The sequence below is a fragment of the Aquila chrysaetos genome, chromosome 3 (genome assembly GCF_900496995.4).
Source record: "Aquila chrysaetos chrysaetos chromosome 3, bAquChr1.4, whole genome shotgun sequence".
NCBI classification, from domain to species: domain Eukaryota; kingdom Metazoa; phylum Chordata; class Aves; order Accipitriformes; family Accipitridae; genus Aquila; species Aquila chrysaetos.
Window position 1 is genome coordinate 40,903,634 of NC_044006.1, and position 22,248 is coordinate 40,925,881.

A 22,248-nucleotide genomic window follows, 5' to 3' on the forward strand; every position below is an offset into this window, starting at 1 on the left:
TGAAATTGACTCTGCAACATCAAGCGTTGCAACCTGTGGCTAACTGCACAGAAGTCCACATCAGTAGATTTCTCCTCATCTCCTACTCCTGCAAAATAAACACCACGCAGAAAGAACCGCTTAGGAATCCTCTGATTCACAAAGAAGTAGGAATGTACAGAAATGTTCTTCTTGATTTCAGCCAAGTCTCCCCTCTGCGGCACATAAGAAACAAAGTATTAAGAAGTTCAATCTAAAATTAGACACATTCATCTCATTACATGGCTGTTTCCTAGCATTCGTCCTGCACACAAAGCTATGAGCGTCAGTCCAGGCTATTTTCCCAATCCTTGACCAAACTTGGACTCTCTCACATTTGGACACTCTTTTTCCTTGCTCGGCATATCATGTCGCAGCCCCTCTCCTCTGTAACTGTCCCAGTCTCTTTCCTTATGAGCCACAAATAAACCATCGCCAGACTCCCTTCCCTATAAGCCAAACCCAAACCACTCCTAGACTCCCTCTCCACATTCTTTCTACAAGCCTCGTCTCCTGTTCTACATCTCAGCAATCAGCTTTACCTCTTTTTTCCAAAAAGCCCTCTTGGGCTTTTACTTTGCAGACCTCAAGATCCCTAAATGCTGCTACCTCCAGATTTCACAAGCCCCAGCAGCACCCGTATGTCTCGCATGTATGAATTTTGAGTTGCACGGCAATCACCCATAGGCAAAGCAAATGACACAATACAGCAGCCATAAGAAAGAGTACCTGTAGAGGAAGCCCTTGCAATTGGAGGCACAGACACTTTGAAAGGCAAAATAATGCTGAGGCAAGCTAAGGAGAAGCACGCTCTGGCTTTAGCACTGTAGCTGCTTCGTGGCCACCTTTTCCTACTTTTAGTCTATGGTGCTGGTTAAGTTCAAATTAGACAAATAGAGATCGCTGTGAGTACTAAGCCAAATAACACAGTGTTCAATAACTGGGGAACTCCTATGGCAGGGGCCACATTACCTAAGAATTTCCAAGAGCTGCAGAAGTGGGAGAGGGGAAAACAGAGGCACAAAAGGGAACATTGTGAAGGGGAGGCACTGGGCAGGTTGTTGGAGGGCTGCAGGGAGCAATATGCTCCTGTAGGAAGCCCCACATTACTTGTGTTTTTTAATTCTCAAAAGCAACCAGAACTTTGGATGCTTATTTGAAAAGTTAAAATTTCATGCATTACCTCTTGCTGGCCTCTGTAGTGCATTAAGATCTTTTACAGTTCCTTGAAAATTTTAAAAGCTCTTTAGGATCCCTCGAAACACTGTAACAATCTTTGGGCATAGGAGTACCCTTAACCCCATACGAGGTGGCCTATATAATTCAACCAAAACTTACAAATACTGAGACTAAAAGAATACTAATTGGAAATGGGATATGTTATCTACTAGCTATTACAAGTCAAAGTTTCCCCCTTCAACATGAATACTTCATGAGAAATACAGAAACACGATAAAGCTGGTAACGATGACAAATAAATCCAGGGGCCCGTCATATTGCAGAAGAAAGGGGAAAACTTTTTGTGTGTGTGTGTGTGTAAAGTAAATGCCTCCTCATAACCCACATTTCCCTGTAATGTATTTGAGCAAGTTTGCAATCCTTACTTCAAAGATTATATACTTTTCCCAAGCCTCTCCCTCAAGAGGTGTGTGGTTTGTATTATAGTTTACTTAAAAGCAGAGACTTGGAATCAAACCCTGGCAAACACAGTTACACACTTTTGGAAATTTAATGCTGGGTTTTTGTTGGTTTGGGGGGGGGGGGGTTTGTCAGCTGTTTCAATACTTTAAAAAACATGTCACAACTTACAGTGCCACCTAGTTTCTAACCAAAAGGTTACTACCAGGTACTATCTGCTTTCACACAGCGTCCTTTAACGTTTTGGGGAGGAAGGGTTCAGGGTGCTCACACTCACCCTTTTGTTGTTCTCTTCTTCTTGTGCCTTCCTAAACTCGTGCTCTAGGGAGCAATCGATGTCGTTGAAGAGGCCCACTTCCTCACAGTTCTTCAGAAAGCGAGTTGGTGTAGGAGTCTGATCTGAGAATATAACAAGAAATGATCAGTGGTATTTAATATTAAAAGGAGAGAGAGACAGTAAACAGTCTTCCAGGAAAAGAGAGGTTCTAGCTAACCTCTCCATGCCTTCCCACCCCTACCACACCATCTTTAAAAAACAAACCACACAGCACTGAATTTCTACACTGCACTGCAAACAGCCAGTGCTTGCCAACAGTGCCCAAAAACAGGCAGCAGTCATCATCCAACCAGAAAGGCAACAGGCCAGGTTTTCACAGGGTGCATAACACAAGTCCACATCCTTAACATGTGCAAATGGTCATTATAACTGTCTATAAACCTCCAACAATAGGTGCATGCAAAACAACGCACAGTGCATATCATAATGCACATTCACACCACAGCACACGGGTAACTGCTGCAGACATGCAGGAGTTAACGCCTTCAGGTGTTTGAAAACCACCTCAAACATACACATACTTTGCAAAACAAAACACATGATGTTAGCCGCAGCAAGAAAAAGTTCTGCTTCTAACACGATTTTTGAAGAAGGAGTGAAAGGACATTTAGAAAAGCTATGGAATGTTAAACTTTGACCACAAAGAAGCGTCCTTCTGTGTTTTATACTGAAAAGTGTTGATAATACATATAAATCATGAGATTCGGAGTCAAAAGATTTTTAATGCATGCCTTCATCTCTAGGAATTTTTTGCCCTCTCAGAAATAATTCAGGGAAGGACAGGATTCTCTTTAATGCCACAGGCAGGAGGGACTCAAGAAGGTACAAGGTTCTCGGCTGCCTTTTCAAAAACCTGCAAGACAGACAAGCTAAATTGCCCTGTGGACTGTAGTTTTAGTGATGACCTTGGCTAGACTTTCTTCAGGAAGTGAAAAATCAAGCCCAAAGTTGGGAACCAAGGACTCCTCAAAGGTCAGCTCTGAGGCACCTCCATTTCATTCTGAAGGCGAGTTCTTAACTATTCCCCCTCAGCTTCCCCATCTCCCCCTCAAAATTACAATACAGAACTATATTAGCAAAAGCAGGGGAGAGTCTGTATGGTCCTATCAGATTTACACACATTTAAAAAAAAAAAAAAAAATCCTGTCTCGCATGTTAGTTCCTCCTTCCCAAGCCCCCATTCCAGCTCAGGCTGCTTTGTACCTAATTTTATGGAAAGGCAGGACTCGCTCTCTTCAGAAATAATCTTCTGCATAGTCATTGACAACTACCCTATTGTTTGAAATTCATTCTTTAAAGAATGAAAGCTCTGTCATGCTAATCCCAGTTGCCCATATTGGACCAATTCTGACCTCAGAATAAAGCTTCCCACTTCAGCGAGTTCTGGAGGAAAAATTTGGTTTCTTGCACCTAGCTGAGCTGGGTCAAGTTCCAATATGCCCCCCTTAGAGGAAACAGTTACCAGACACAATGTACTTTACATGATCAGCATAGAAACACACAGCAACCCCTAAACAAAAGGCAGCACAAAAGCAATACATACAAAAGGAAACGCAGTTTTCACTTTGAAACTAAGGGCGAGGATCAGCCTCCTCCATTATAAAGCCAGCTGACCCAATTTCCACCTGTATCAGGTGTGGCCCTACAGGTTTGACCTTTTCAAGTAATCCAAGGGCAAACACACTTGTTTCCATTTATATTTCTGATGGAACATACTGATGTAACATAAAAAGCAAGTCCTTAATGTTAAAATTCTGTTTTATTTCTTTTGGCTTGAGCATCCTACTTGTGAGCTTAAAGGAAACAAAACTTAAGTGTTTGGGAATGCACACATATTTATCTATTAGTTTTCACAGCTAACTACCATATTACCAGAGTCAGAAACATAAGACTTTCCAAGAATCTTGCAAGAACTCAGCATAAGGAGCTGAGTCAACGAGGTGCTGACATTGATGGGAGCTGAGGACATTCAGCACTTTACAGGTCCATATCCTAAATAAGTAGTGCGAAACTAATCTCTAGGGTAAGCTCACTGAACTCAGTAGATTTACACCAGGGTTGTCTTTGGCCCTTGGACTGGAGTTTGTACTGGAAATGAAGTGCACTAAAAACCAGGAAAAATAGATTTTTATTTCCAAAAAGGATTAAATATTACTTTAGTGAACAACACAATTGCTTTGTAGAGAAACAAAGATAATCATTGCCAAGCCTTCCTGGACATAAAGGGCATATTAGTATTTGAATGTGAGGCAAATACAGGAAATGTTTTATTTTCAGAAGTAGTATATCCATACCAAATAAGCAAGGTATCAATTTCACAACCAAGATGAGAAACTAGGGTTTCATAAAGAAGTTGATGGCACCACTTTCACTAAAATAAAAAATCCTAAGCTTTTTTTCAGAGTTGCTTGAGCCCAGGGGCAATGGGGCAGGGCAGAAGAGAATACACTAACATAGATAAGATCTTGTTACTTTCCATCAAGATACGCATCTGATCCAGAAATCAGGCATTACTACAACAGGCTACATTGGGTCAGGGGAGACTTCATGGGTAACAAGGTGGTGATCAGGCACGTGCAGCTGAAGTTCCCGATCTGTTCAGCATCCATTCCAAGAATGTTAGACAGACGAAAAAAAAGTTATCTCAGTGAAGTAAATCCATTTTAACAGTGAAAACAAGCAACCCAGAGCAAGAATGTGACTTCAAGTGCACAAAGGCCTCATTGGCTTTTCTCTGCACATGCTGAAAGTGTATCTTCTGCACCACAAGCAGTCTGAGACAATCAAATGTGTTACCTACAGCTGATCTTTCCAATTAACTACTTTATTATCTAAAAGCATCAAAACTGATAGATCAATGACACTATTTACAGCACCTACATATTGACATGGTGATCTTAATGACTACCTCAGTCTCCCCATGTGGTTCCTGTAGTTTCTATGATCCAGAAATCAGGCTGGCAGGAATTCGCAACAAGATTTTGTTAAAAGAGACAGCCCACCTCTCCTCCCAATCGGGGAGGGAACACCACCAACCACCCAGTCTAAACTCCATCCACAGACCTTCTGGAAGTCAGCGCAGCCAGATGTAAATAAAACAAGAGCTGCCCTTCATCCTTCAACATTCACAGAAACCAGAAGTCCATGAAACCTCTGTGTTTGTATGAGAGCAGAAGTGAAAAAGACCCAGACTTTAAAACGTTGAGACTTTACATAGTATAGTAGTTACATTGCACATACACTGCATTTGCTGGTTTCAGGACTTTAGGGCTACCAAGTCCAGCGGGCTTTCTTTGCTCCTGAGGCAACCAACTATTTTGCCTCTGCAAAACACCAGTTCTCCCTTAGGAGGTGGGCAAACTAGTAGAAGATATTCCTCTCAACACCACAGTAATTCTTTTACCTAGATTAGGCAAGGCTTTGTGTTTTAACTGGGAACAGTATCACAAAGGAGACCCTAGCATAAGTTAGACATTCAGGTCTCCCAGAATTAATAAAATATTCCTAATTCTCAGCACTTAAAAATGCATTAATAGTTCCAACAGCTTGTGCCTGACCTCACTGCTCCCTGTTGGTACAAACAAACCTTTTGTTGCTATCACCAGCGCCCACAACTATTGCAGGCTCACTGAGAACAGGGCTCTGATTTGTTGTACTTCAGCAACTGGATGTGCCAGACCCATCTGGACCAAAACTCAGAAAGAGCTATTACCACTCTCAGCATTCCTGCTGAGGACACCCGTTACTGTAGGAAGCTGTCAGCATGCACGCTGTTAGCCACACAACCCAGGGCTTTAATGGCCCAAGCTGCATTTTGAACTGGGCAGCTTGGGATGCAGGTCTGTCTGGGTTAACCCTAGCTATCTGGTTATTACACTGACCAGCCATCCCAACCCAGTCCCTTTGTTCAGCATGTAAAATCTTTCCATCCCTAACTGCGACCAGAACTAGTTTACTATGCTTTGAGGCATCTACCTCTAGCCAACTGTCACTTCACCGGTGAACCTGTGTCATCTGACAATTACTTAGGAAGTTATTTCTCTCTCACCTTCACCACCGGGTTGAACACAGAACCTGTCAGGCTTCAAACTAGGCAATAAATATTTTGTCCAGCCTATTCCTTAGGTGAATAATCAGCCTCTCTGATGACACAGTCATGGCCAGAAAGGCTGCAAGAACACTAAGTTTAAATAAACCTCAAAAATGTAAGTGGACAACATAAAAGCCCCAGAGCAAGATCAAATGGTCTCACCTGTGCAGATCCCAAGTCCACCTATTGTATCTTACAGGAGACGATTTCAGAAGCATTCAGCAATCAGATTATGACCAGAACCTGATATACTGAATAAATTTTTGCTGCTGACCATTTTGAAAACCTGTCCTCAGTGTCTGAAGTGATGCCTGATTCACCAGACTAATTGAAAAATATATGTTATAAGGCAACGGGAAATTTGAAGTCTTCAGTAAAGAGATCTCATTATATACTCATTATGTTTGGCTATGCAAATTTTGTTGTTGTTGTTGGTTGGTTGGGGGGGGTTGTAATTACTGAAATAATAGTCTCAGAAGGAAGGACACTCAGTCTCAATATATTGCTTTCAAAACAACAGCCCAGGAAATGCCACAGTAGCTTGCTATATAGAGAGTTTATTTGAATGCATTTTGTAAAACTACCTTGGATCCTAGAGTTTCATGCCTTAAAGCAGGAATGAAAACTTCAAAGCATCATACCAGTCAAGAAAAAAACTGGAGAACCAAAGGACAGTTATGTGAAACAAGCTTTCATTTGAGGGGAAAAAAAAAAAAAAAATCTGATTCAGTAAGAGATACTAACAGCACAGCTCCAAAGTGCGTAACTTGATTCTTCATCTTTCTTTAAAAATTAAAAAAAAAAAAGTTTAGTCTGATGTGCAGTAATAACAGGTATTTGGCTTGTTCAGCTGTGGGCTTTGTTGAAGTTATACACTTACCCATGTTATACTTTCACACAATGATAACAAAGTCAGAGTAACAGGGCTAGCATTGAAATTTGAAAGACTGCCCATCAAGCAGCCACAAGGAAAGAGGAATGTCCTGAGAAATTCAAGAAGCTTTCTTCATTAATTTGGCAGGGTACTTCCCAAATGCACCAAGAAGCTCAAGGTGACGACACCTCAAGCAGGTGACAGAAGAGAAGAGGGGGAAGAGGTGCACCGTCGTACCTGGTGGAACTGCCCTCACCCAGGGGCTCACAGACAAGGGCTCCCAAGAACTTTACTGCTTAAAGATGCACTGTTTAAAGTGCTGGCTGGGCTTTCTGTGGGGGTACGTATACTGGGTACAACACATCTGTAATCTCTTCTGGTCACTCAGAACCTGAGCAGTTGAATTTTAGAAGAGTTCTCATTTCATTATTTGGTAAAGCAAAGGGCACAGAAGCAAACAAGAAATCAAACAAAAGTATTTTTCCTTACATCCAATCATTTTCCGCTCCACAAAATTCATGCCTAGATAAACCTCCTTGTGTAAACCACAAGGAGAAAAAAATTAAGCCAACCACAGATGCCGTAAGTTACCTCACTGACACAGGCATTACCTGGGAAAAGGAATACATTTGCACTACCTTTAGCACATACACTTTTTCATCTGGAGAATACTGTTTCTATCTCCACAGTGGGCTTTACTACCAAAAATCTAGAGGATTGGATTTCAGTAAATAGAACTGGGAAGAAACAAGTTTTCTATATAGAAAACCCTGACCTCTCCTGCATCTGCTAGCAGCACTGTTGGAAGGACTTCCCCCCCTCCAACAATGGTAAGGTATCACTCCTTCCCTTCCCGAATTTGATACCACAGGAATTTCAGTGTCCCCAGCTCCCAAAGTTCAGTTCCACATGGCTTTTAGTACTTACCTGGAGGGAACAATCTGTCCCACGGACATTAATATTTTAGCGATAAAAAAAAAAGCTTTGACATGCAACAAACTACAGAGTTTCAAAGCAATGCAATGTTAGTTAGCACAACGGCAAAGGGATATCTATTTCAGTCAACCTAACTACAAAGTTTCCTGCAATGATGACTACCATGCAAAACTTACACAAGATATTCTGTGTTATCTCAAACAGCTCTTTTTTGGCTAGGAAAGATGGAAATGGAAACCATCAATGACTCTTTATCCATACTCATAACAAGACTTTCTAACGAACTAAAATACATATACAAAAAGGAACAAATAACATTAATTTTAAAAGACAGGCAAATGATTGTAATGTCAAATTATCCAACAAAAGAATCACTTCCATTTTAATGAAATGCCTCTAGCAGACTTCCCTTCCATTTATACAGTCAGAAAACAGAAAGCTATTTAGTGTATGTATGTACCTGGAGTTTCTGAATTAATTCAAGAGTCACCAGATTTAATAAAACTTGTTCTTCTTCAGCCAGCATGAAAAATGGAAGAAAATATAGTGGAGCTAGCTGATAACAAGGAAGCTCTTGGCTAGACATACCTGATAAACCAGCATAGCACCAATAGTTTCAATCAGGTCACAGAACCTTGTTTATTAAACAGTGACCCCACCTACATAACAACATATAACTTTACATATAGCATAACTATACCTCTCACTTAAAATTGATATTTCAGACCTCAGCACAGATTTCACACAAGAAACAAGTTCCTACTTCCCAAGTCATATTTTGCTCAGTTTCTAAGATGTTGTATTGGTACAAGACCAACAGCCCCTCAGTTCTAGTGCCTACCTCCAATAATAATTTACAGAAGACATGCTTAGCGTGTGTTAAATATTACTGATATTATACTGACCCCAGACTGGGGATTAGCTGTCTCTGGAAACAGAGTAGATAATTCTAATGGCTACCTGAAAGCATACAGCCCATTATTTTGCATGACTAATTACTGATAATGAATGGATCAAATACAACAAATTAAAAGATAGTATACAACATACTGGAAAAAAGGAGAAAATCTGACTTCTAGGCAGATTAATAAAAAGAGGAAAAAAAACCCACCATACACTAACACTGCACCTGGTTTATTACAGGGCAACTGCTGCTGCAATTCTTTGAACCTACTGATGACAGAAACAATTTAAAAAAAAAAGTCAGATAAGCAAAAATTCAGAAAACAAGAAGGAAGACATGAAGACAAATGTCTAAGAGAGAAGTCTGACTCTTTTCCCCATATATCATTAATTTTTCATTATGAAATCTAAGAATAAAACATCTTAAACTTTAAGGTATTTAGATTTCCCCAGGGTTTAGGTGGGTAATGAAACAACTATTTTTCAATGTCTCCCTGCAGAGAGTAGATGATCTATGATGCTTCCAAACTAAGGATTGCAAAATGCCAAACAAATCCACCAAATGAACACAAAAAGAAAGATCAATACCCAGCAGCACCAGGTTGCCAGGCCATTACGGTCAGACACATTTGCCACAGTCTTTGAGAACACATGCAGCTTTTTACTCTTTCATCACTACAGAGGATCATCATGCACAAAGCACAAAGAATACATCCCTCAGAAGCAATCTTGGAGCCTTTCTGGCCATGAAATTCTGCATACTGGTGGTAGTGGTGGAAGCCAGTCAAAGCTTTTTGCCTGGGAAAGCAACCCATTGGAAGGAGCAGGACAACTAAATCATAGAAGTTACCAAACAAACACAGCTACACTGCTCAGGGGACTCCTGATGACAGAATATATTCCTTAGAAACTGCCCTCGAGCAAAAGTCTTGCCAGACACAAAAGTTGTAACAAAAGCCAGCACTTTCACAGGGTGAATGTACCCACAGCACAGATGTCTTCGAGCAGTTTCACTGCCAGAGGACACAGCCAAGTGCAAAAGCAGCATTTTCTCACTTGTGCTTGCAAACACAGGATTCTGCGGGCATAGCTGGCATACAGGCACTTTACAAGCCCTACTCTTCAACGTGCTGTGTACTGTTCCTTTCTAAACTTAGTCCACTATGGCATTTTCGAGTGTAAGAGGAAAGTAAATTCTATTTGGGACAAGGGCTGTCTGATTTGCAAGCAATTGCTCCCCAATTATAATTTTTCGTAAAAATAGAAACAGTTTTCCATAAAAGAGGTAGTCTGCTGGCAACCCTTTAATCATGATATATTTGCACCTAAAATGGCAAAATTTACCTTGAAGAAGCCCATTTGAAAAGACAAGTATCAACCACTGGTTAACATACACACACACATTTGCATCATAGTTTTTTCCTACAATTACTCTGAAACCTGAAAAATCCTAGAGATATTATTCTTAATAACCCATTACTATAGCCCAAGGAATATACAATAGGAAAGGGAATAGGAGAGGAGAAGCCGTAAGATTAAGGCTGGCTTGACCTTACCCGGCACTCACTGAATGCCAGCAAGCCACCTTGATGTGTGGTTACTCAGCCAAGAGTACGAAAACACTACGTAAGAAAAAAACTACATAAGAAACTAAAGGATGTAATTGCACATAGTACCAGATCACCTCTGTGTATGATTGGGGAAGTGCAGAGAGAGATGGTTACCTTTAGGGGGAAAGCATACTGGATATTACTTACTGGTTTACCTTTCTGGTTACAGCTATTTACAGTGAGCCACCATAAAGGTGGCTCATACGATGTGGTCTGTTACAGTTGCTGAAGTGAGCCTGTCAAACTTAAAATAGTGAGTCTTATAGGAACAGTACAAATGCACTTCATTAACACGCTCACTGCTGGGCTCCCAGGTGGCATGCGCTTAAGTGCCTATATTTCACTGGCATGTTGACACGGGAGTCAGCAATAGAGCTGCCAGCATGGCTGAGGTTCAACAATTTCCCTCCCTCTCATGCCAAACCTGTGGGAAGGCATAAAAATGGCAGCTGTCTTTTTGTCCAAAGATATGCATTCTAGCTTATTCCATCTCTACCTGTTATTTAATCGGAGCTGGGGCTTTTAAAACCAATCTTGGAGGTATTTTGCCAGTAGCTTTCCAGTAGGAGTCATGCTTTCAACATCATCTGAATAGTTATCTTGACTCTTGAATTCGTGTCTTCTTACCTGATAACATATTATCTGTTTTTATTGAAGGAAACTTCAAAGTCATTTCATGTTTGTGCCTGTGAATCATCAGATGATCCTCTGTTGGAAAACGCTGTCAGGCAAACACAGAGAGAGAGAGAGGAAGAGAGGGGGGGGGAAAAAAGCAGAATTTAATTCTCTAATAAACTTTTGGCATTGGACAGAATTTCAAAAATGAGAGAGAGAAAGAAATGTATCCAGCTAGAAATGTGTCCAAATGGCACAGGAAACAGAATATTTGAAAATGCAAGTAAGTATGACTAACAAATAGCTGTACTCTACTTAGAAACGTATTTGCTGCAGTGCTCTCTGGGGTTGCAAACTGCAAGGTGTCATGCATTTGCTTGAAAAAGTTGCACCAAGTTTTGGATTCTAAGGGTCTCAGACACCCGCTCCAGCTACCACAGCCTCACAAGTCACCACGTGCCTGAGGATCTGTGATAACTGCTGTTGTATATGCTCTTAGCCCACGGCAAACGCAAAATAATGTGGCATATCTTAAATCACTTTACTGGATTTTTCTGCTTTTGTGTCTTTCTGCAACCTATACCTGCTGAACAGCAATAAAAATAATCAAATAAGCCAGCCTTTCCCTACCCAAAAGTATTCAGGCAAAATGCGTCTTTAATTTTGGAAACCTCTGATACTTTGGCTTGATTCAAAGTGGCAATGCAATGGTGCTTAGCATATAACAACTATTTATGACCCTTTATGATACTAAATTAAATTATTTTCCTTTCTCAAGCAGAGAAGGTGATGTGCTTTGTAAGAAACTAATCAGTGTGCTAAGTCTGTTTTACAGTCTGATAACAGACTTGTACAACAAAACTTCTTTTGAACAAGACAAAGAAGATACAAGCTTGAATAAATGTTCAAGCACTTGCACACTTAGGCTCTAAGAGCAGACTGGTTCTGTTAAGTTTCCTTCACCAGAAGGTGCATACACAGACCTTTGCTACAAACTACTGCAATAGTTTTAACAGGGTTATTTCAGGACTAGCAAAGGCCAAAAGTTGTATCACCAGGGCTTGAGAAAAAAAAGAATAAATTTTAAAGGCAGCTTTTTAAAGCAACAGGTACATAGGAGACTGTAAAAAAACCTGGCAACAACAGAGTTAAAGTGACTTAATGCTTTCAACAGAGTATATTCTTGGCTAAGTGACTTTGCTTGTGGCTATAGTATAAATAGTTGCAGTATGTTACACCTGAGAATCTCTCTAAGCCCATAGACAAAGCAGCATAAATAATGGGAATGAATTCTCTGGGGGGAAAAAAAAAAAAAAAAAACAAAAAACAAACCAACACCCAAAGACCTTTTCCTCACTGTGAAATCCTGGTTCATTGCTTACTCATCTGGAAGAAATGCAGCACTAGAAATTTATGTTAAGAACAAAGGGAATATGTGAAAGACCTTGCTCAATGAAATTGTGAGGGAAAAAAAACATGTTTTGTTCTTGTGGAAATGGATTTTCCTTCATGGATGCCACGTTCTGTCTTTGGGGTGAAATCAGCCAGCTTAAAGAGGGCATGGGGCAACTGAGGAGAAGCTATTCCTCCAGCTCAGACTTCTCGGTCTTTTTTGTAAGTCTAATTTCTTCCTTATGCAGAAAGTCAACTCCCTCAGCCCTCAGTACACATCTGCACTGGCTGATAGAGAAGCGAGTCCCCAGACAGCTTAGCTGGATAGTGGTGCTACACTATGCACTTCTGTCAAGTCCTCATTTACAATAAACGGAGGTCATGTTTTGAAATGGGAAATTAAATATTTTCTAAGATGAAGTCACACCTACATTGCTTGTCTTTCCAAATTGTAACAGCATACAACCAAACCTGCTCTCTGAACACCTGAATGAGCTCGTTTGGATCAGCTTCCCTACTGAGGAAATTAATTAATAGCTGACATGAAAACACTCAAGTCCACTGATTTGAGTGGAAGTTGCATTTAAGATTCAACAAAAAGGTAAATAAAATTTGACTATAAAACTCAGATACTTTTACTCTACCTCTATGACAGAATGGTGAAAGTTTAACTCTGCCTGTGGAGGTCTGAAGTGACAAATCCTCCATCAGGGGGACAATCTAAAAGATGCACTCTGACACCTGTAGAAAGGCTCCCACTCAAAGAAACAGCCAGTTTCAAGCTGCTCAGCCAGTTGTTAACTGGACCTCAGACTTCTCCCTCTCCTTATGTCAGCTCTTGGCAAAATCAACAACTACACTCCAGTAATAGTCACCCATTGCTCCACCAGAAGAACCTAAAGGATTGTTAAAATATTAGCCAGCTGAAAACTCCCAACATACAGTTAAAGCATGGAAATATTACCCTCCCTAAGACAAGAAGACTCTGGGAAATGGGTAAACTAAGTCACTTAGATGCATGCAGGAAGCCTGTGGCAAAAGCCCAAAAGGTGCCCTTGCCTGAAGATTTTACTCACAAACTCTTGTCACTAAACCAAATTAGGGCTGGAAGTGCCACACGTGGAACTTCCCTCATCGCTGCAAAATCATCGAAAAAACACATAAATCCAATTCAAAACCTCAGCAGGTAAAAACCTTGTCACTTCAGGTTTTTTAAGATCATTAAACATCTAATGTTACAGGTCAGATTATACCCTCAGAGACACATGGCAGATCACCAGTCAACAGGAACCCCAAATGTACATCCTGGAGCAGAATTTATCTACAGGCTGCACTTTCTATAGAGAATATTTAGTAGGAAGATGTCTCAAAGATTTAAAAAAAAAAAAAGCTAATAAGATATTGTACTTAGGTATTAAAAAAAAAAAATCAGAAGGGTTACCACATCCAATAAGAAACATAATATATTCCATCATACATCTAAGCAGAAGACAGACAAAGGTGTCCTGCCTAGTGTGTCCTCTCTTGCTAGCCACTAAAGGAAATTGCAATACCTGGCTTGAAACATTAGGCTTGGGGATGAGGGAAGGCACAGAAGCAGCTTGAGAAGCACTTTTACCAACTCACTTTTGACTGGCTGTTGTATTTGCTTTAAATATTTTGTAATAACATGTTGTGGGGTAAGGAGGGAATTGAGGCGGGGGGAGGACTTAAAAAAAAAAAAAACCACAACCCAACACATATTATTATTAGACATGTGTTAATATATCAGGAGGCATTATACAAGCCAGAGCTAGTGCTGAGGACTCAATTAATATCACCGCTGACTCCACTCACCTGTGAGCAGCCTGGGGCACTGCAGACAAAAGGCCTCTCCTGCTCCAAGTTCATCTTTGATTCCTCATAAATCTACATGTTAAAAGGGGGAGGGGGAAAGAAAGGGAACCTATGAATATATACGTTCTAAACTTCACACATACATGCAACATACAATCATCACGATTTGTGCTTTTATTTCAAACTCCCCAAACAGACCAGAACAAAGTTTTATCCTCAGAGTACTAAATTTGCTAATATTCAGCAGGCTCCCTGCAGTCTCAGTTCTTATTACTCCTTCCTGAGAACATATTTACTTTGAAGGAAGAAAAAAAAACCATTAAGCTTTCACAGCAGAAATCTGCCTCAGAAAAAAGCGTATGTTCAGTGTTGTTATTAGATAAGACCGTGTCTTCTCAGAAATATCTCGAATTAAGGGTTTTTACCTTTCCTTCTTCAGTTCCTGCTGAACAACATTAAAACCAGACGTCTAGGTTACTTCTGAGAAGGAACCCACTTTTTGAAGTTCTTCATCCATACTATTTGATATTAATAACTTAAATACATTACACACATGCTCTCTATACACACAAGATAATTGTGCATACCCATCTTTTAAAAGGTCAACTAGATCCTCAGGAGCTCAAGAAGTGAGGTTTTGCCTAAAACTGCAGCTTCCCCATAGCAGTTCCAGTCCTGTAACCTTGAACTAACACCAGGGGAAGAGCTCCCAGGTCTCGAATAAAACCGGAGGAGGAAACATTCGCCCTCAGAATGCAGTAATGCAGCTGAATTTGGGTCAATATTACAGCAGTGTCCCTGACCAACATCAACAAAAATATTTTTTTAGTAACATTCTAGGGGGTAAAATAAGCAAGCCACTCCTTTTGGAAATGTTTTGAGCCTGTTGGTACAACTGGCATTACAAGCTGGAATATAGTAGCTGACCCACCTTAAAGCACAGCATATGACTTCTGCTTATATTATGCCTCAAATCCCTTAAAATTCAGCCTCACTGCAGTGCTGCTTAACCAAATAGCTGAGTTGTGTTTCTGTAATTTTTCTCATAAAGCAAAGAGAAATATCTTGGTGGAGAAGGAGAATTTGATTTTAAAACTACAAAAATCTGCAGAAGGACAAGTGCTAAAATTACTCAACCCTGTTGTCACTTTTTAAAACTACAATTCATTGCTTCCTATTATGAGGAATATCTTTACCACACTTCCACTTGTTGTTAGAAAAGCTTTATTTTCAGAAGAGTTGCTACCATCCCCTGCAAGCAATAAATACACCACTAACCTGAACATCAGCCAGACCTGTACTTAAAGCAATTATTTTCAGTGCCCTAAGTTCTCAAAAAAAACCCCAAACTTTTGAATGGTAACTTTTTCTTTTTAATTAAAATTCATTCTGGTGGACAGCATTAGCCTGATGGGATATTTTCCTACTTGTGACCTAAAAAAAAAGAAAAAAAGGCAGCAGAGCACCCTTTGCCTGACTCCACTGACTCCCAGAAGCAGCATCCAGAAGTGAAGAATTTCTCTTTTTATTTACCCTTTAACCTCGACAAGGACACTACCCCCGAAAGGTGATAATTAGCATCAACTGCTTTCCTTGATGTGGACATCTCTACCAACATCTGGCCTGAGACAAGTGATTTATTGCACCAAATACAATCAGATGTCAAGAAAGACCCTAACTCAGGACTAACCTATCCATCTACACAACGCTAGAACTGAAATAACTAAAATTGTACCTAATTCACTCCTTTAAGATTATTCATATCCTGTTTTGATTTAACTTACAGCTACGTTAAACTGAAATAGGATACTCATAATCAGAAATGAAAAGAGTATGTTCACATAAAGGCTTATACTAAAATAACTAAAGGTGTTAAATTACTTCTAATTTCAGTTATTTCAGTTCCAGACTGTGCATAGACAAGCTCTTCAGAGGTGAAGCAATAAAAATGCTCTGAATTACATTATCCTGTCTGAAAGAAACGAGCAGCAGAGAGATAACTGACTAAACAAACCAACCCCCGCAAAAAACAAAACCTCCAGCTAAGTTCAATTTTTAAATCCACCTCTATTTATGGGATGTGACCCTGGGATGTTGTCTTTCCTGAAGACCTTTTCACAGAAAGAAAGAAAGAAAAGAAAAGAAAAAGAATAAGAAAAAGAAAAAAAAAAAAAAGCTACACGTGGATAATGAAAGGCTTTATGTGATATCTCAATTACTCCTGCAACTGAAGCACTGCCAAAGGTTTCTGTTACCCCTTTCTCCCCTCCTCGGGGGAGAGCGACAACTGCATTTTCAATAGCAGAACAACGGAGGAGACTCAGTTAAAGAAAACAAGAGAGTAACAATTCTGGTCCCAAGTGTCCAAGTGAAATTCAAAACATTACCAGGAATTATTTGGGGTTTGTTTTCTTACTGAGTATTGCAAGTCTAAGACTTCCCTCCCTGCCCTGAGCTTGAGCTTTAGTCCCTAAATCCATCAGTGCATGGTCTGATAAACGTTAAATGATTCTCAAGGTTATCTAGATAGATAAGCATGGACTAAGCACCAAAATAACATACTCAATGAGGACTAGAATCCTGAGCGTCGGGATGGACTCCAGGAAAACATGGACTTGGGTTATATTCTCAGTACTTGGAAAAGGTGTCAGATTCAATGTCTAGCCATTTACCACAAATGTACAAACAGCTGCTGGTTCCCACGAGAATCACTCTTTGCAGACACTAAACTTTAAAAAAAAAAAAAAGTACTAATCCAGAACGGCTATATCATGTGTGCCCTCCAGGATACTGTCTAGCACAACTTGACCCATATAATATGTCACCAGATAGTACAATGCCCTAAAGACAAATTGCACCATGCAGAATTCGTATTTACATGTGATGCTATCACCACAGTTGAGACTGTAGTACTATTGACTCTGTTACAACAGTAAATGAGTGAAAGAAGCTGCCTACTGACTACAGTTTTTGAGAGGGCGTCCAGTGCTTTGCTATCTTACGGCAGTAATTCAAGCTTTATGCTTGAATGTTGACCAGAAACAAGCAGCTGAAAGTCTGGGCTGAGTGTGAACCTCCTGCATCCCCCATTTCTGCTGAACTCCACCAGAGCTGTGGATGCACAACGCAGGATCTCACCCCAGGTTTGCAGCAGGATGAGAGCTCTCAGCAACAGGGGTGTTTTGGTTGTGCACAGCACAGTTTGCATGGCATCGTTCTCAAGGTGCAGGCGTGCATCTCCCATCCTTCAGTTCAGGACACAGACAGTCGTACACAGCCTCTGGCACACAGTTCGCTTCACACGGCTCGTGTGTGTTGCTGGGCCACACAACCCACGTCTCCTTTTTCCACAGTGCGTGCAGGTGGTTCAGCATACATGAAGGAAGTAACGCAACCCATGGCAACATTTCAACTTCACCTAATAAAAATAAATCACAGCAACCTTTCCATCTAAATTAAGGTGCTTATTAACCTTTGGGATCTTAAAAATTCAAGTTACACTCATGCACCTTTCATAGTACTACATATGACTGCCGCAATTAATGCACATGAAGAGTATCAGGCAAATCTATGATGACTGAAAAGTTAAAAAATTGCTCGGGCCTGAATTTTTTACTTCTGTTATCAATAGCTTAATTTATTGCAACTTCGTGACCTCTTCGAAGAAAGAAACAAGGATTATAAATATAAGTGAGCACTAATATTGATATGTCAGCATTAGTTCTGATATTATTAACAATAGGCATGAGTGCATTATGCAGCAGAAAAGGGGGCTGAATTTTAATAGACATGTTAACAACATCTGTCAGCATTTATTGCCCTATTGTGACCATGTAAAGAGCCTTATTGGCAGAATGTGTAAGTGAGGAATTCTGCTACACTGTAGCACTGAAATATCACTCTGCTTAGGAGAAGTTAAGGTATTCTAATTAGAAAAATAAATAAACAAAAATACAGAATAAATATAGAAAGACTTCTCCAAGCCATGTCACATGGAAGAGAAACAAGTAAGTTCTGCAGCAAGCCAGGATTTTCTTCTATTCCTTGATTTCTGCATAAGATACTTCTAAACATTTTTAATTATAATTAATAAAACTGAAGCCCACAGTGAGGAATGCAAGAACATAACGAAGAAATAACAAGCAAACAAAATAAATAAAACCACCCTCAGAACACAGCAACAAACTACATCCTCTCTCAACAGCATCCAAAGAGAAGTACCCCACGTCCTCAGGCTCCTCAAGAAGATTTTGCAGAGCCCCATGATCATCCTTTCTGAATCAGAAAAATAGTTCTAACATCTAACACCAAGAAAGCACGCTCCTTTCTGTCTCTCTCTCCCCCTTTTTAAACTCAGCAGTAATCTTACTGCCATACTGGTAAAAACATCAAGCAGGCTTGTTTCCTGTTTCAATGTTATTCTTGAAGTGGGCTGCAGTAAGAATCTGATTTTCATTGGGCTATTATTATTTGCAGCTGCGTGACCTTTTTAACCCTCTTTTAAAAGTGACATTTCAGCCTTCAACCTCAAGCTGTCTAAATGTTGCAAGGTTTTCAGTACTCTGATTAACAGTGAAAAAGAACCGATAGGGAGGTGTATACTACAATGTGTCTAATACAGGTCAGCACACCCATCCTGCCATTTGCACAAGTGAGTAATTACACTTTTATAAGCAACCTGTTTGTTGAAATTAATCACCTGGACACATGCTTGCAAGACAGGTTTCTTCAGCCTGGTGTGACCAAGGTCACTGAGATTTCCCAATACAAGTACAAAATACACAGTCACTAGCGTTAGCAGCAGTATGCAGAGACATGAGCAATAAATGAGGCATCACTTATTTTTTAGGATCATGGCCACAATGTATAAAAAGTGAGAGGAGACGTGGTTATGCTGCACTGGTGAATATTAAAGAATCCCATCAGTGTACGCAGCATTTTAAACGGCTAGTCTTAGCTATTCAGTGCAGCACTATTTATAGATAATTACAGTGTTATTACAAATGCTATTGACTTGTTGGTTTTGGAAGTGTAGTACATGCAGGGTTAATGCCTAGGGTTGTTCCCAATATGTCCTTGCAGAAGCAAAGCCAATTTTAAGTATCGTTGCACTGAAACGGTGCATGGTGTTTTTTGTCAGCATAGGCTGTTCAGTAGAAGCGGTTGTTTTCTGAAACTAGCATCATGCTTTCCACATGCACGCATACAGGGCTCATTATCACAGCCCTGCCTGTTTCGGCTGCTACAACGAAGGGTCTGTCAGCATTTCCATTAGAAACCCCCTCGTTTCAGGATTAAAGCATTTCCAAATGGTTCTGGATGCTGGAAAGCAATTTGTGTCTGGAGTCCCCAAGAAGGACTTTAATATGATACACATTTGAGCTGGGGCTCGAGCCCTCACTGGTACTCCAGTGAAGTTTTTGTGATTGCATTTCTGACATTTATATGTGGAAAAACACTCAGCTTGGGCCTTTATTCATTTGTTTTAAAAGAAGAGAGCCCCATAAATCTTTAGGCAGAGCCGAGTGCTCTCAAAGAGCGGTTGATGTGTGAATTGCCTCAACAGCGAGCAGCCTTCGGTCCTTTCCCCGTGGTTGGCAGGCAGCACCACTGCCCAGCAGCAAGCCCCCTCTGTGTGGCACAGGATGAGGGGGGCTGCCTCACTAGTAGTTAGCCCCTTGCCACCTGCGAAGTCGCTGGCCACTGGCATCCTTCAGGATTGTTTGCGAATGGAGTACCAAAAAGATGCTTGCTTCACGCTGCCAAACACCTCAGTTCTTTTTAAACAGCCACTGGGTTTGCTCACTGCCTGTCGGAACAAAATCCAGTGCTGGGAAGGCTCCCCAGCAGTCCCAAGGTTGTGTCCCAACTCCCTCTTCCAGGTATACCCGTTCGCCTCCAAATCAGCGGAGGGAGAAGAGTTTTTGCTCCCCCACTCAGCATTTGGCTGCTAAAAACCACTGTTTCTGTTGTCGAGGAAAGCCAAATAGCTGCCTCCCGCCTTTCTTCTGGTTATGCAGAGCTGCTGTCTTCTCAAGAAAGAGCAAGCAGAACTGGGGATAATTAAAAAAAGAAGGGGCAAAGATAGGAAATTTCAAGGTTTGTAAAACTCTGGATTGAAGGAGGGGGGAAATAAGGGGAAGAAGCACCCCAAAGGGTCTGGGGGCAAGGAGCCACCAGTGGAAATGGAAAAGAGAAAGAAAGTGGAAGTGAGGATTGCAAACCACTGAGGACTAGGCTGATGAAGAGGAAGGGAGTAAAAGGATACCTCTGAAACAGAAACTCAAAACAGAAAGCAGATGACCTACTCCTTCCCATGTAACAGCAGCATGAGAGCCCAACACTATATGCTATCCACGCAAGGGAAGAGTATTTGGTAGAGGGCACAATTCGTCCTCTACTCTAGATGAGCTGTATCTCAAGCCCAGTGAAAATGCACTAGTTTAAATGATTACACTTGTTGGGCTCTCTATTTCAGTCTAGGAAACCCATCATGGATTTACTTGGTATAGAGCAAAATGATTTACTGTTTTACAGAAAAGACCATGGGGTTATTAAGCACAGGCAATAGAAGACAAAAAAAAAAAAAAGGAAATGGGAGAACAGAGGTGGAGAGAGAATTAAAAAAAAAACAAAAAAAACCCCAACCAAAAACCCCCCAGCACTTTTGAAAACAGTTCATGAAAGTTATCTCAGCACAGAAATATTCTATAGGAGAAATCAGATCTTTATAGGGAAAGATGACTATTACTTCAACTCTGGAAAAACACTTTGAGGAATAATGTGGTTATTTTGCACTCTGCAATTGGCCAAACAGGGCCAGCCTGACCTGGAAGCGGCCCAGGCTTGTAGCTCTGCAACTGTCCCCCACTGATGGTATTTGCAGAACAACCCTAATACCTGCTCTCCCTACTTACAAGTCTAAAATGACACGAGAGACCAGACCATAACCTTGCTGACAGCACAGAGGTTTGCTCAACAGAACACGCAACAGCAGCAGCACAAGCTGTAGCAATATAACCACAAAGCCAAGCAATGCAAGGAAAAGGCACTATTTGACAATGAACATTTCGTACACCGGCAGACAGAAACAACACCTGTATCACTTCTCCATTTTCCCTACGTGCAGTTTTTCTGCTAGCTTTTTAGTGCTGGAAATTCAACAGCTAACCCAGACGTCCTGAAGCAAAACCAGTACCTGGGTCTATGGACTTAACATGCCAAATGTTAGGGAGAATGTCAAGTGTCTACGGGTAGTCAAACAGCATCAGAATTCCATATTTATCTCAACATGAATGAACACTGTCCTTGCCCTGTATCATCAGGCATTCAACTTGAGTGTTCACGTTAGAAGGCTAAGTTAGACTTAAGGGTCTTGGGAGGAAGGAAGGGAAGGGAAAGGGAAGGAGGAAGGGAAGAGAGGAGGAAGGGAAGAGAGGAGGAAGGGAAGAAAGGAGGAAGGGAAGAAAGGAGGAAGGGCTATGTTAAAGCAGGATTCAAACAGATGCTTTAAATAGTCTGCTACAAAAGGACTCTCCACTATCTATCTCAAAAGCTTCAACACTCAGACTTCTTTGATTGGATGCATGTACGTGGTGATAATATCTGCCCTTACTTAAGTCACTGTCCATCTCACAAATTGTTCTGCACAAAGGGAGGTGGGGGAACTGCAAAACAACTGCAGTAACACAAGTGACAGGAATCTTGCTTCAAGAGACAACCACTAACAGCTAGCATTTTAAAGCAAAAACATATTTGCTCTGTTCTTTATGAGCAAGTCTCAGCTTCTCCCTGTTTGGGACGCAGTCCCTTGGGGCACAGAATATGCATACAGAAGTTAAAACCACCATTAGCTGAAATCAATATTTACAACCAAACTCTTGAAAGATTTAAAGGAGAAGATACATGCAGAGAACGCCATTCCAGGCTCTTACAGTCATTATTAACATGGACCTAATAGCACCCACTCTCTCACTACTGATTTTTAGTGGGTTACACA

At 40.7% G+C, this 22,248-nt stretch overlaps 1 protein-coding gene across 1 annotated transcript in view; it reads right to left on the reverse strand.

The window, feature by feature from the left end:
- Positions 1–22,248, reverse strand: part of CREB5 (cAMP responsive element binding protein 5) — a 240,021-nt gene that overhangs the window by 200,608 nt on the left and 17,165 nt on the right. The window contains exons 2-5 of the mRNA XM_030010334.2: positions 14,250–14,321; positions 11,034–11,127; positions 8,070–8,108; positions 1,934–2,055 (exon numbers count right to left, since the gene is read on the reverse strand). Of these exons, the coding sequence (XP_029866194.1) occupies positions 1,934–2,055; positions 8,070–8,108; positions 11,034–11,127; positions 14,250–14,321 (327 nt within the window). The remainder of the gene's footprint in view (positions 1–1,933; positions 2,056–8,069; positions 8,109–11,033; positions 11,128–14,249; positions 14,322–22,248) is intronic.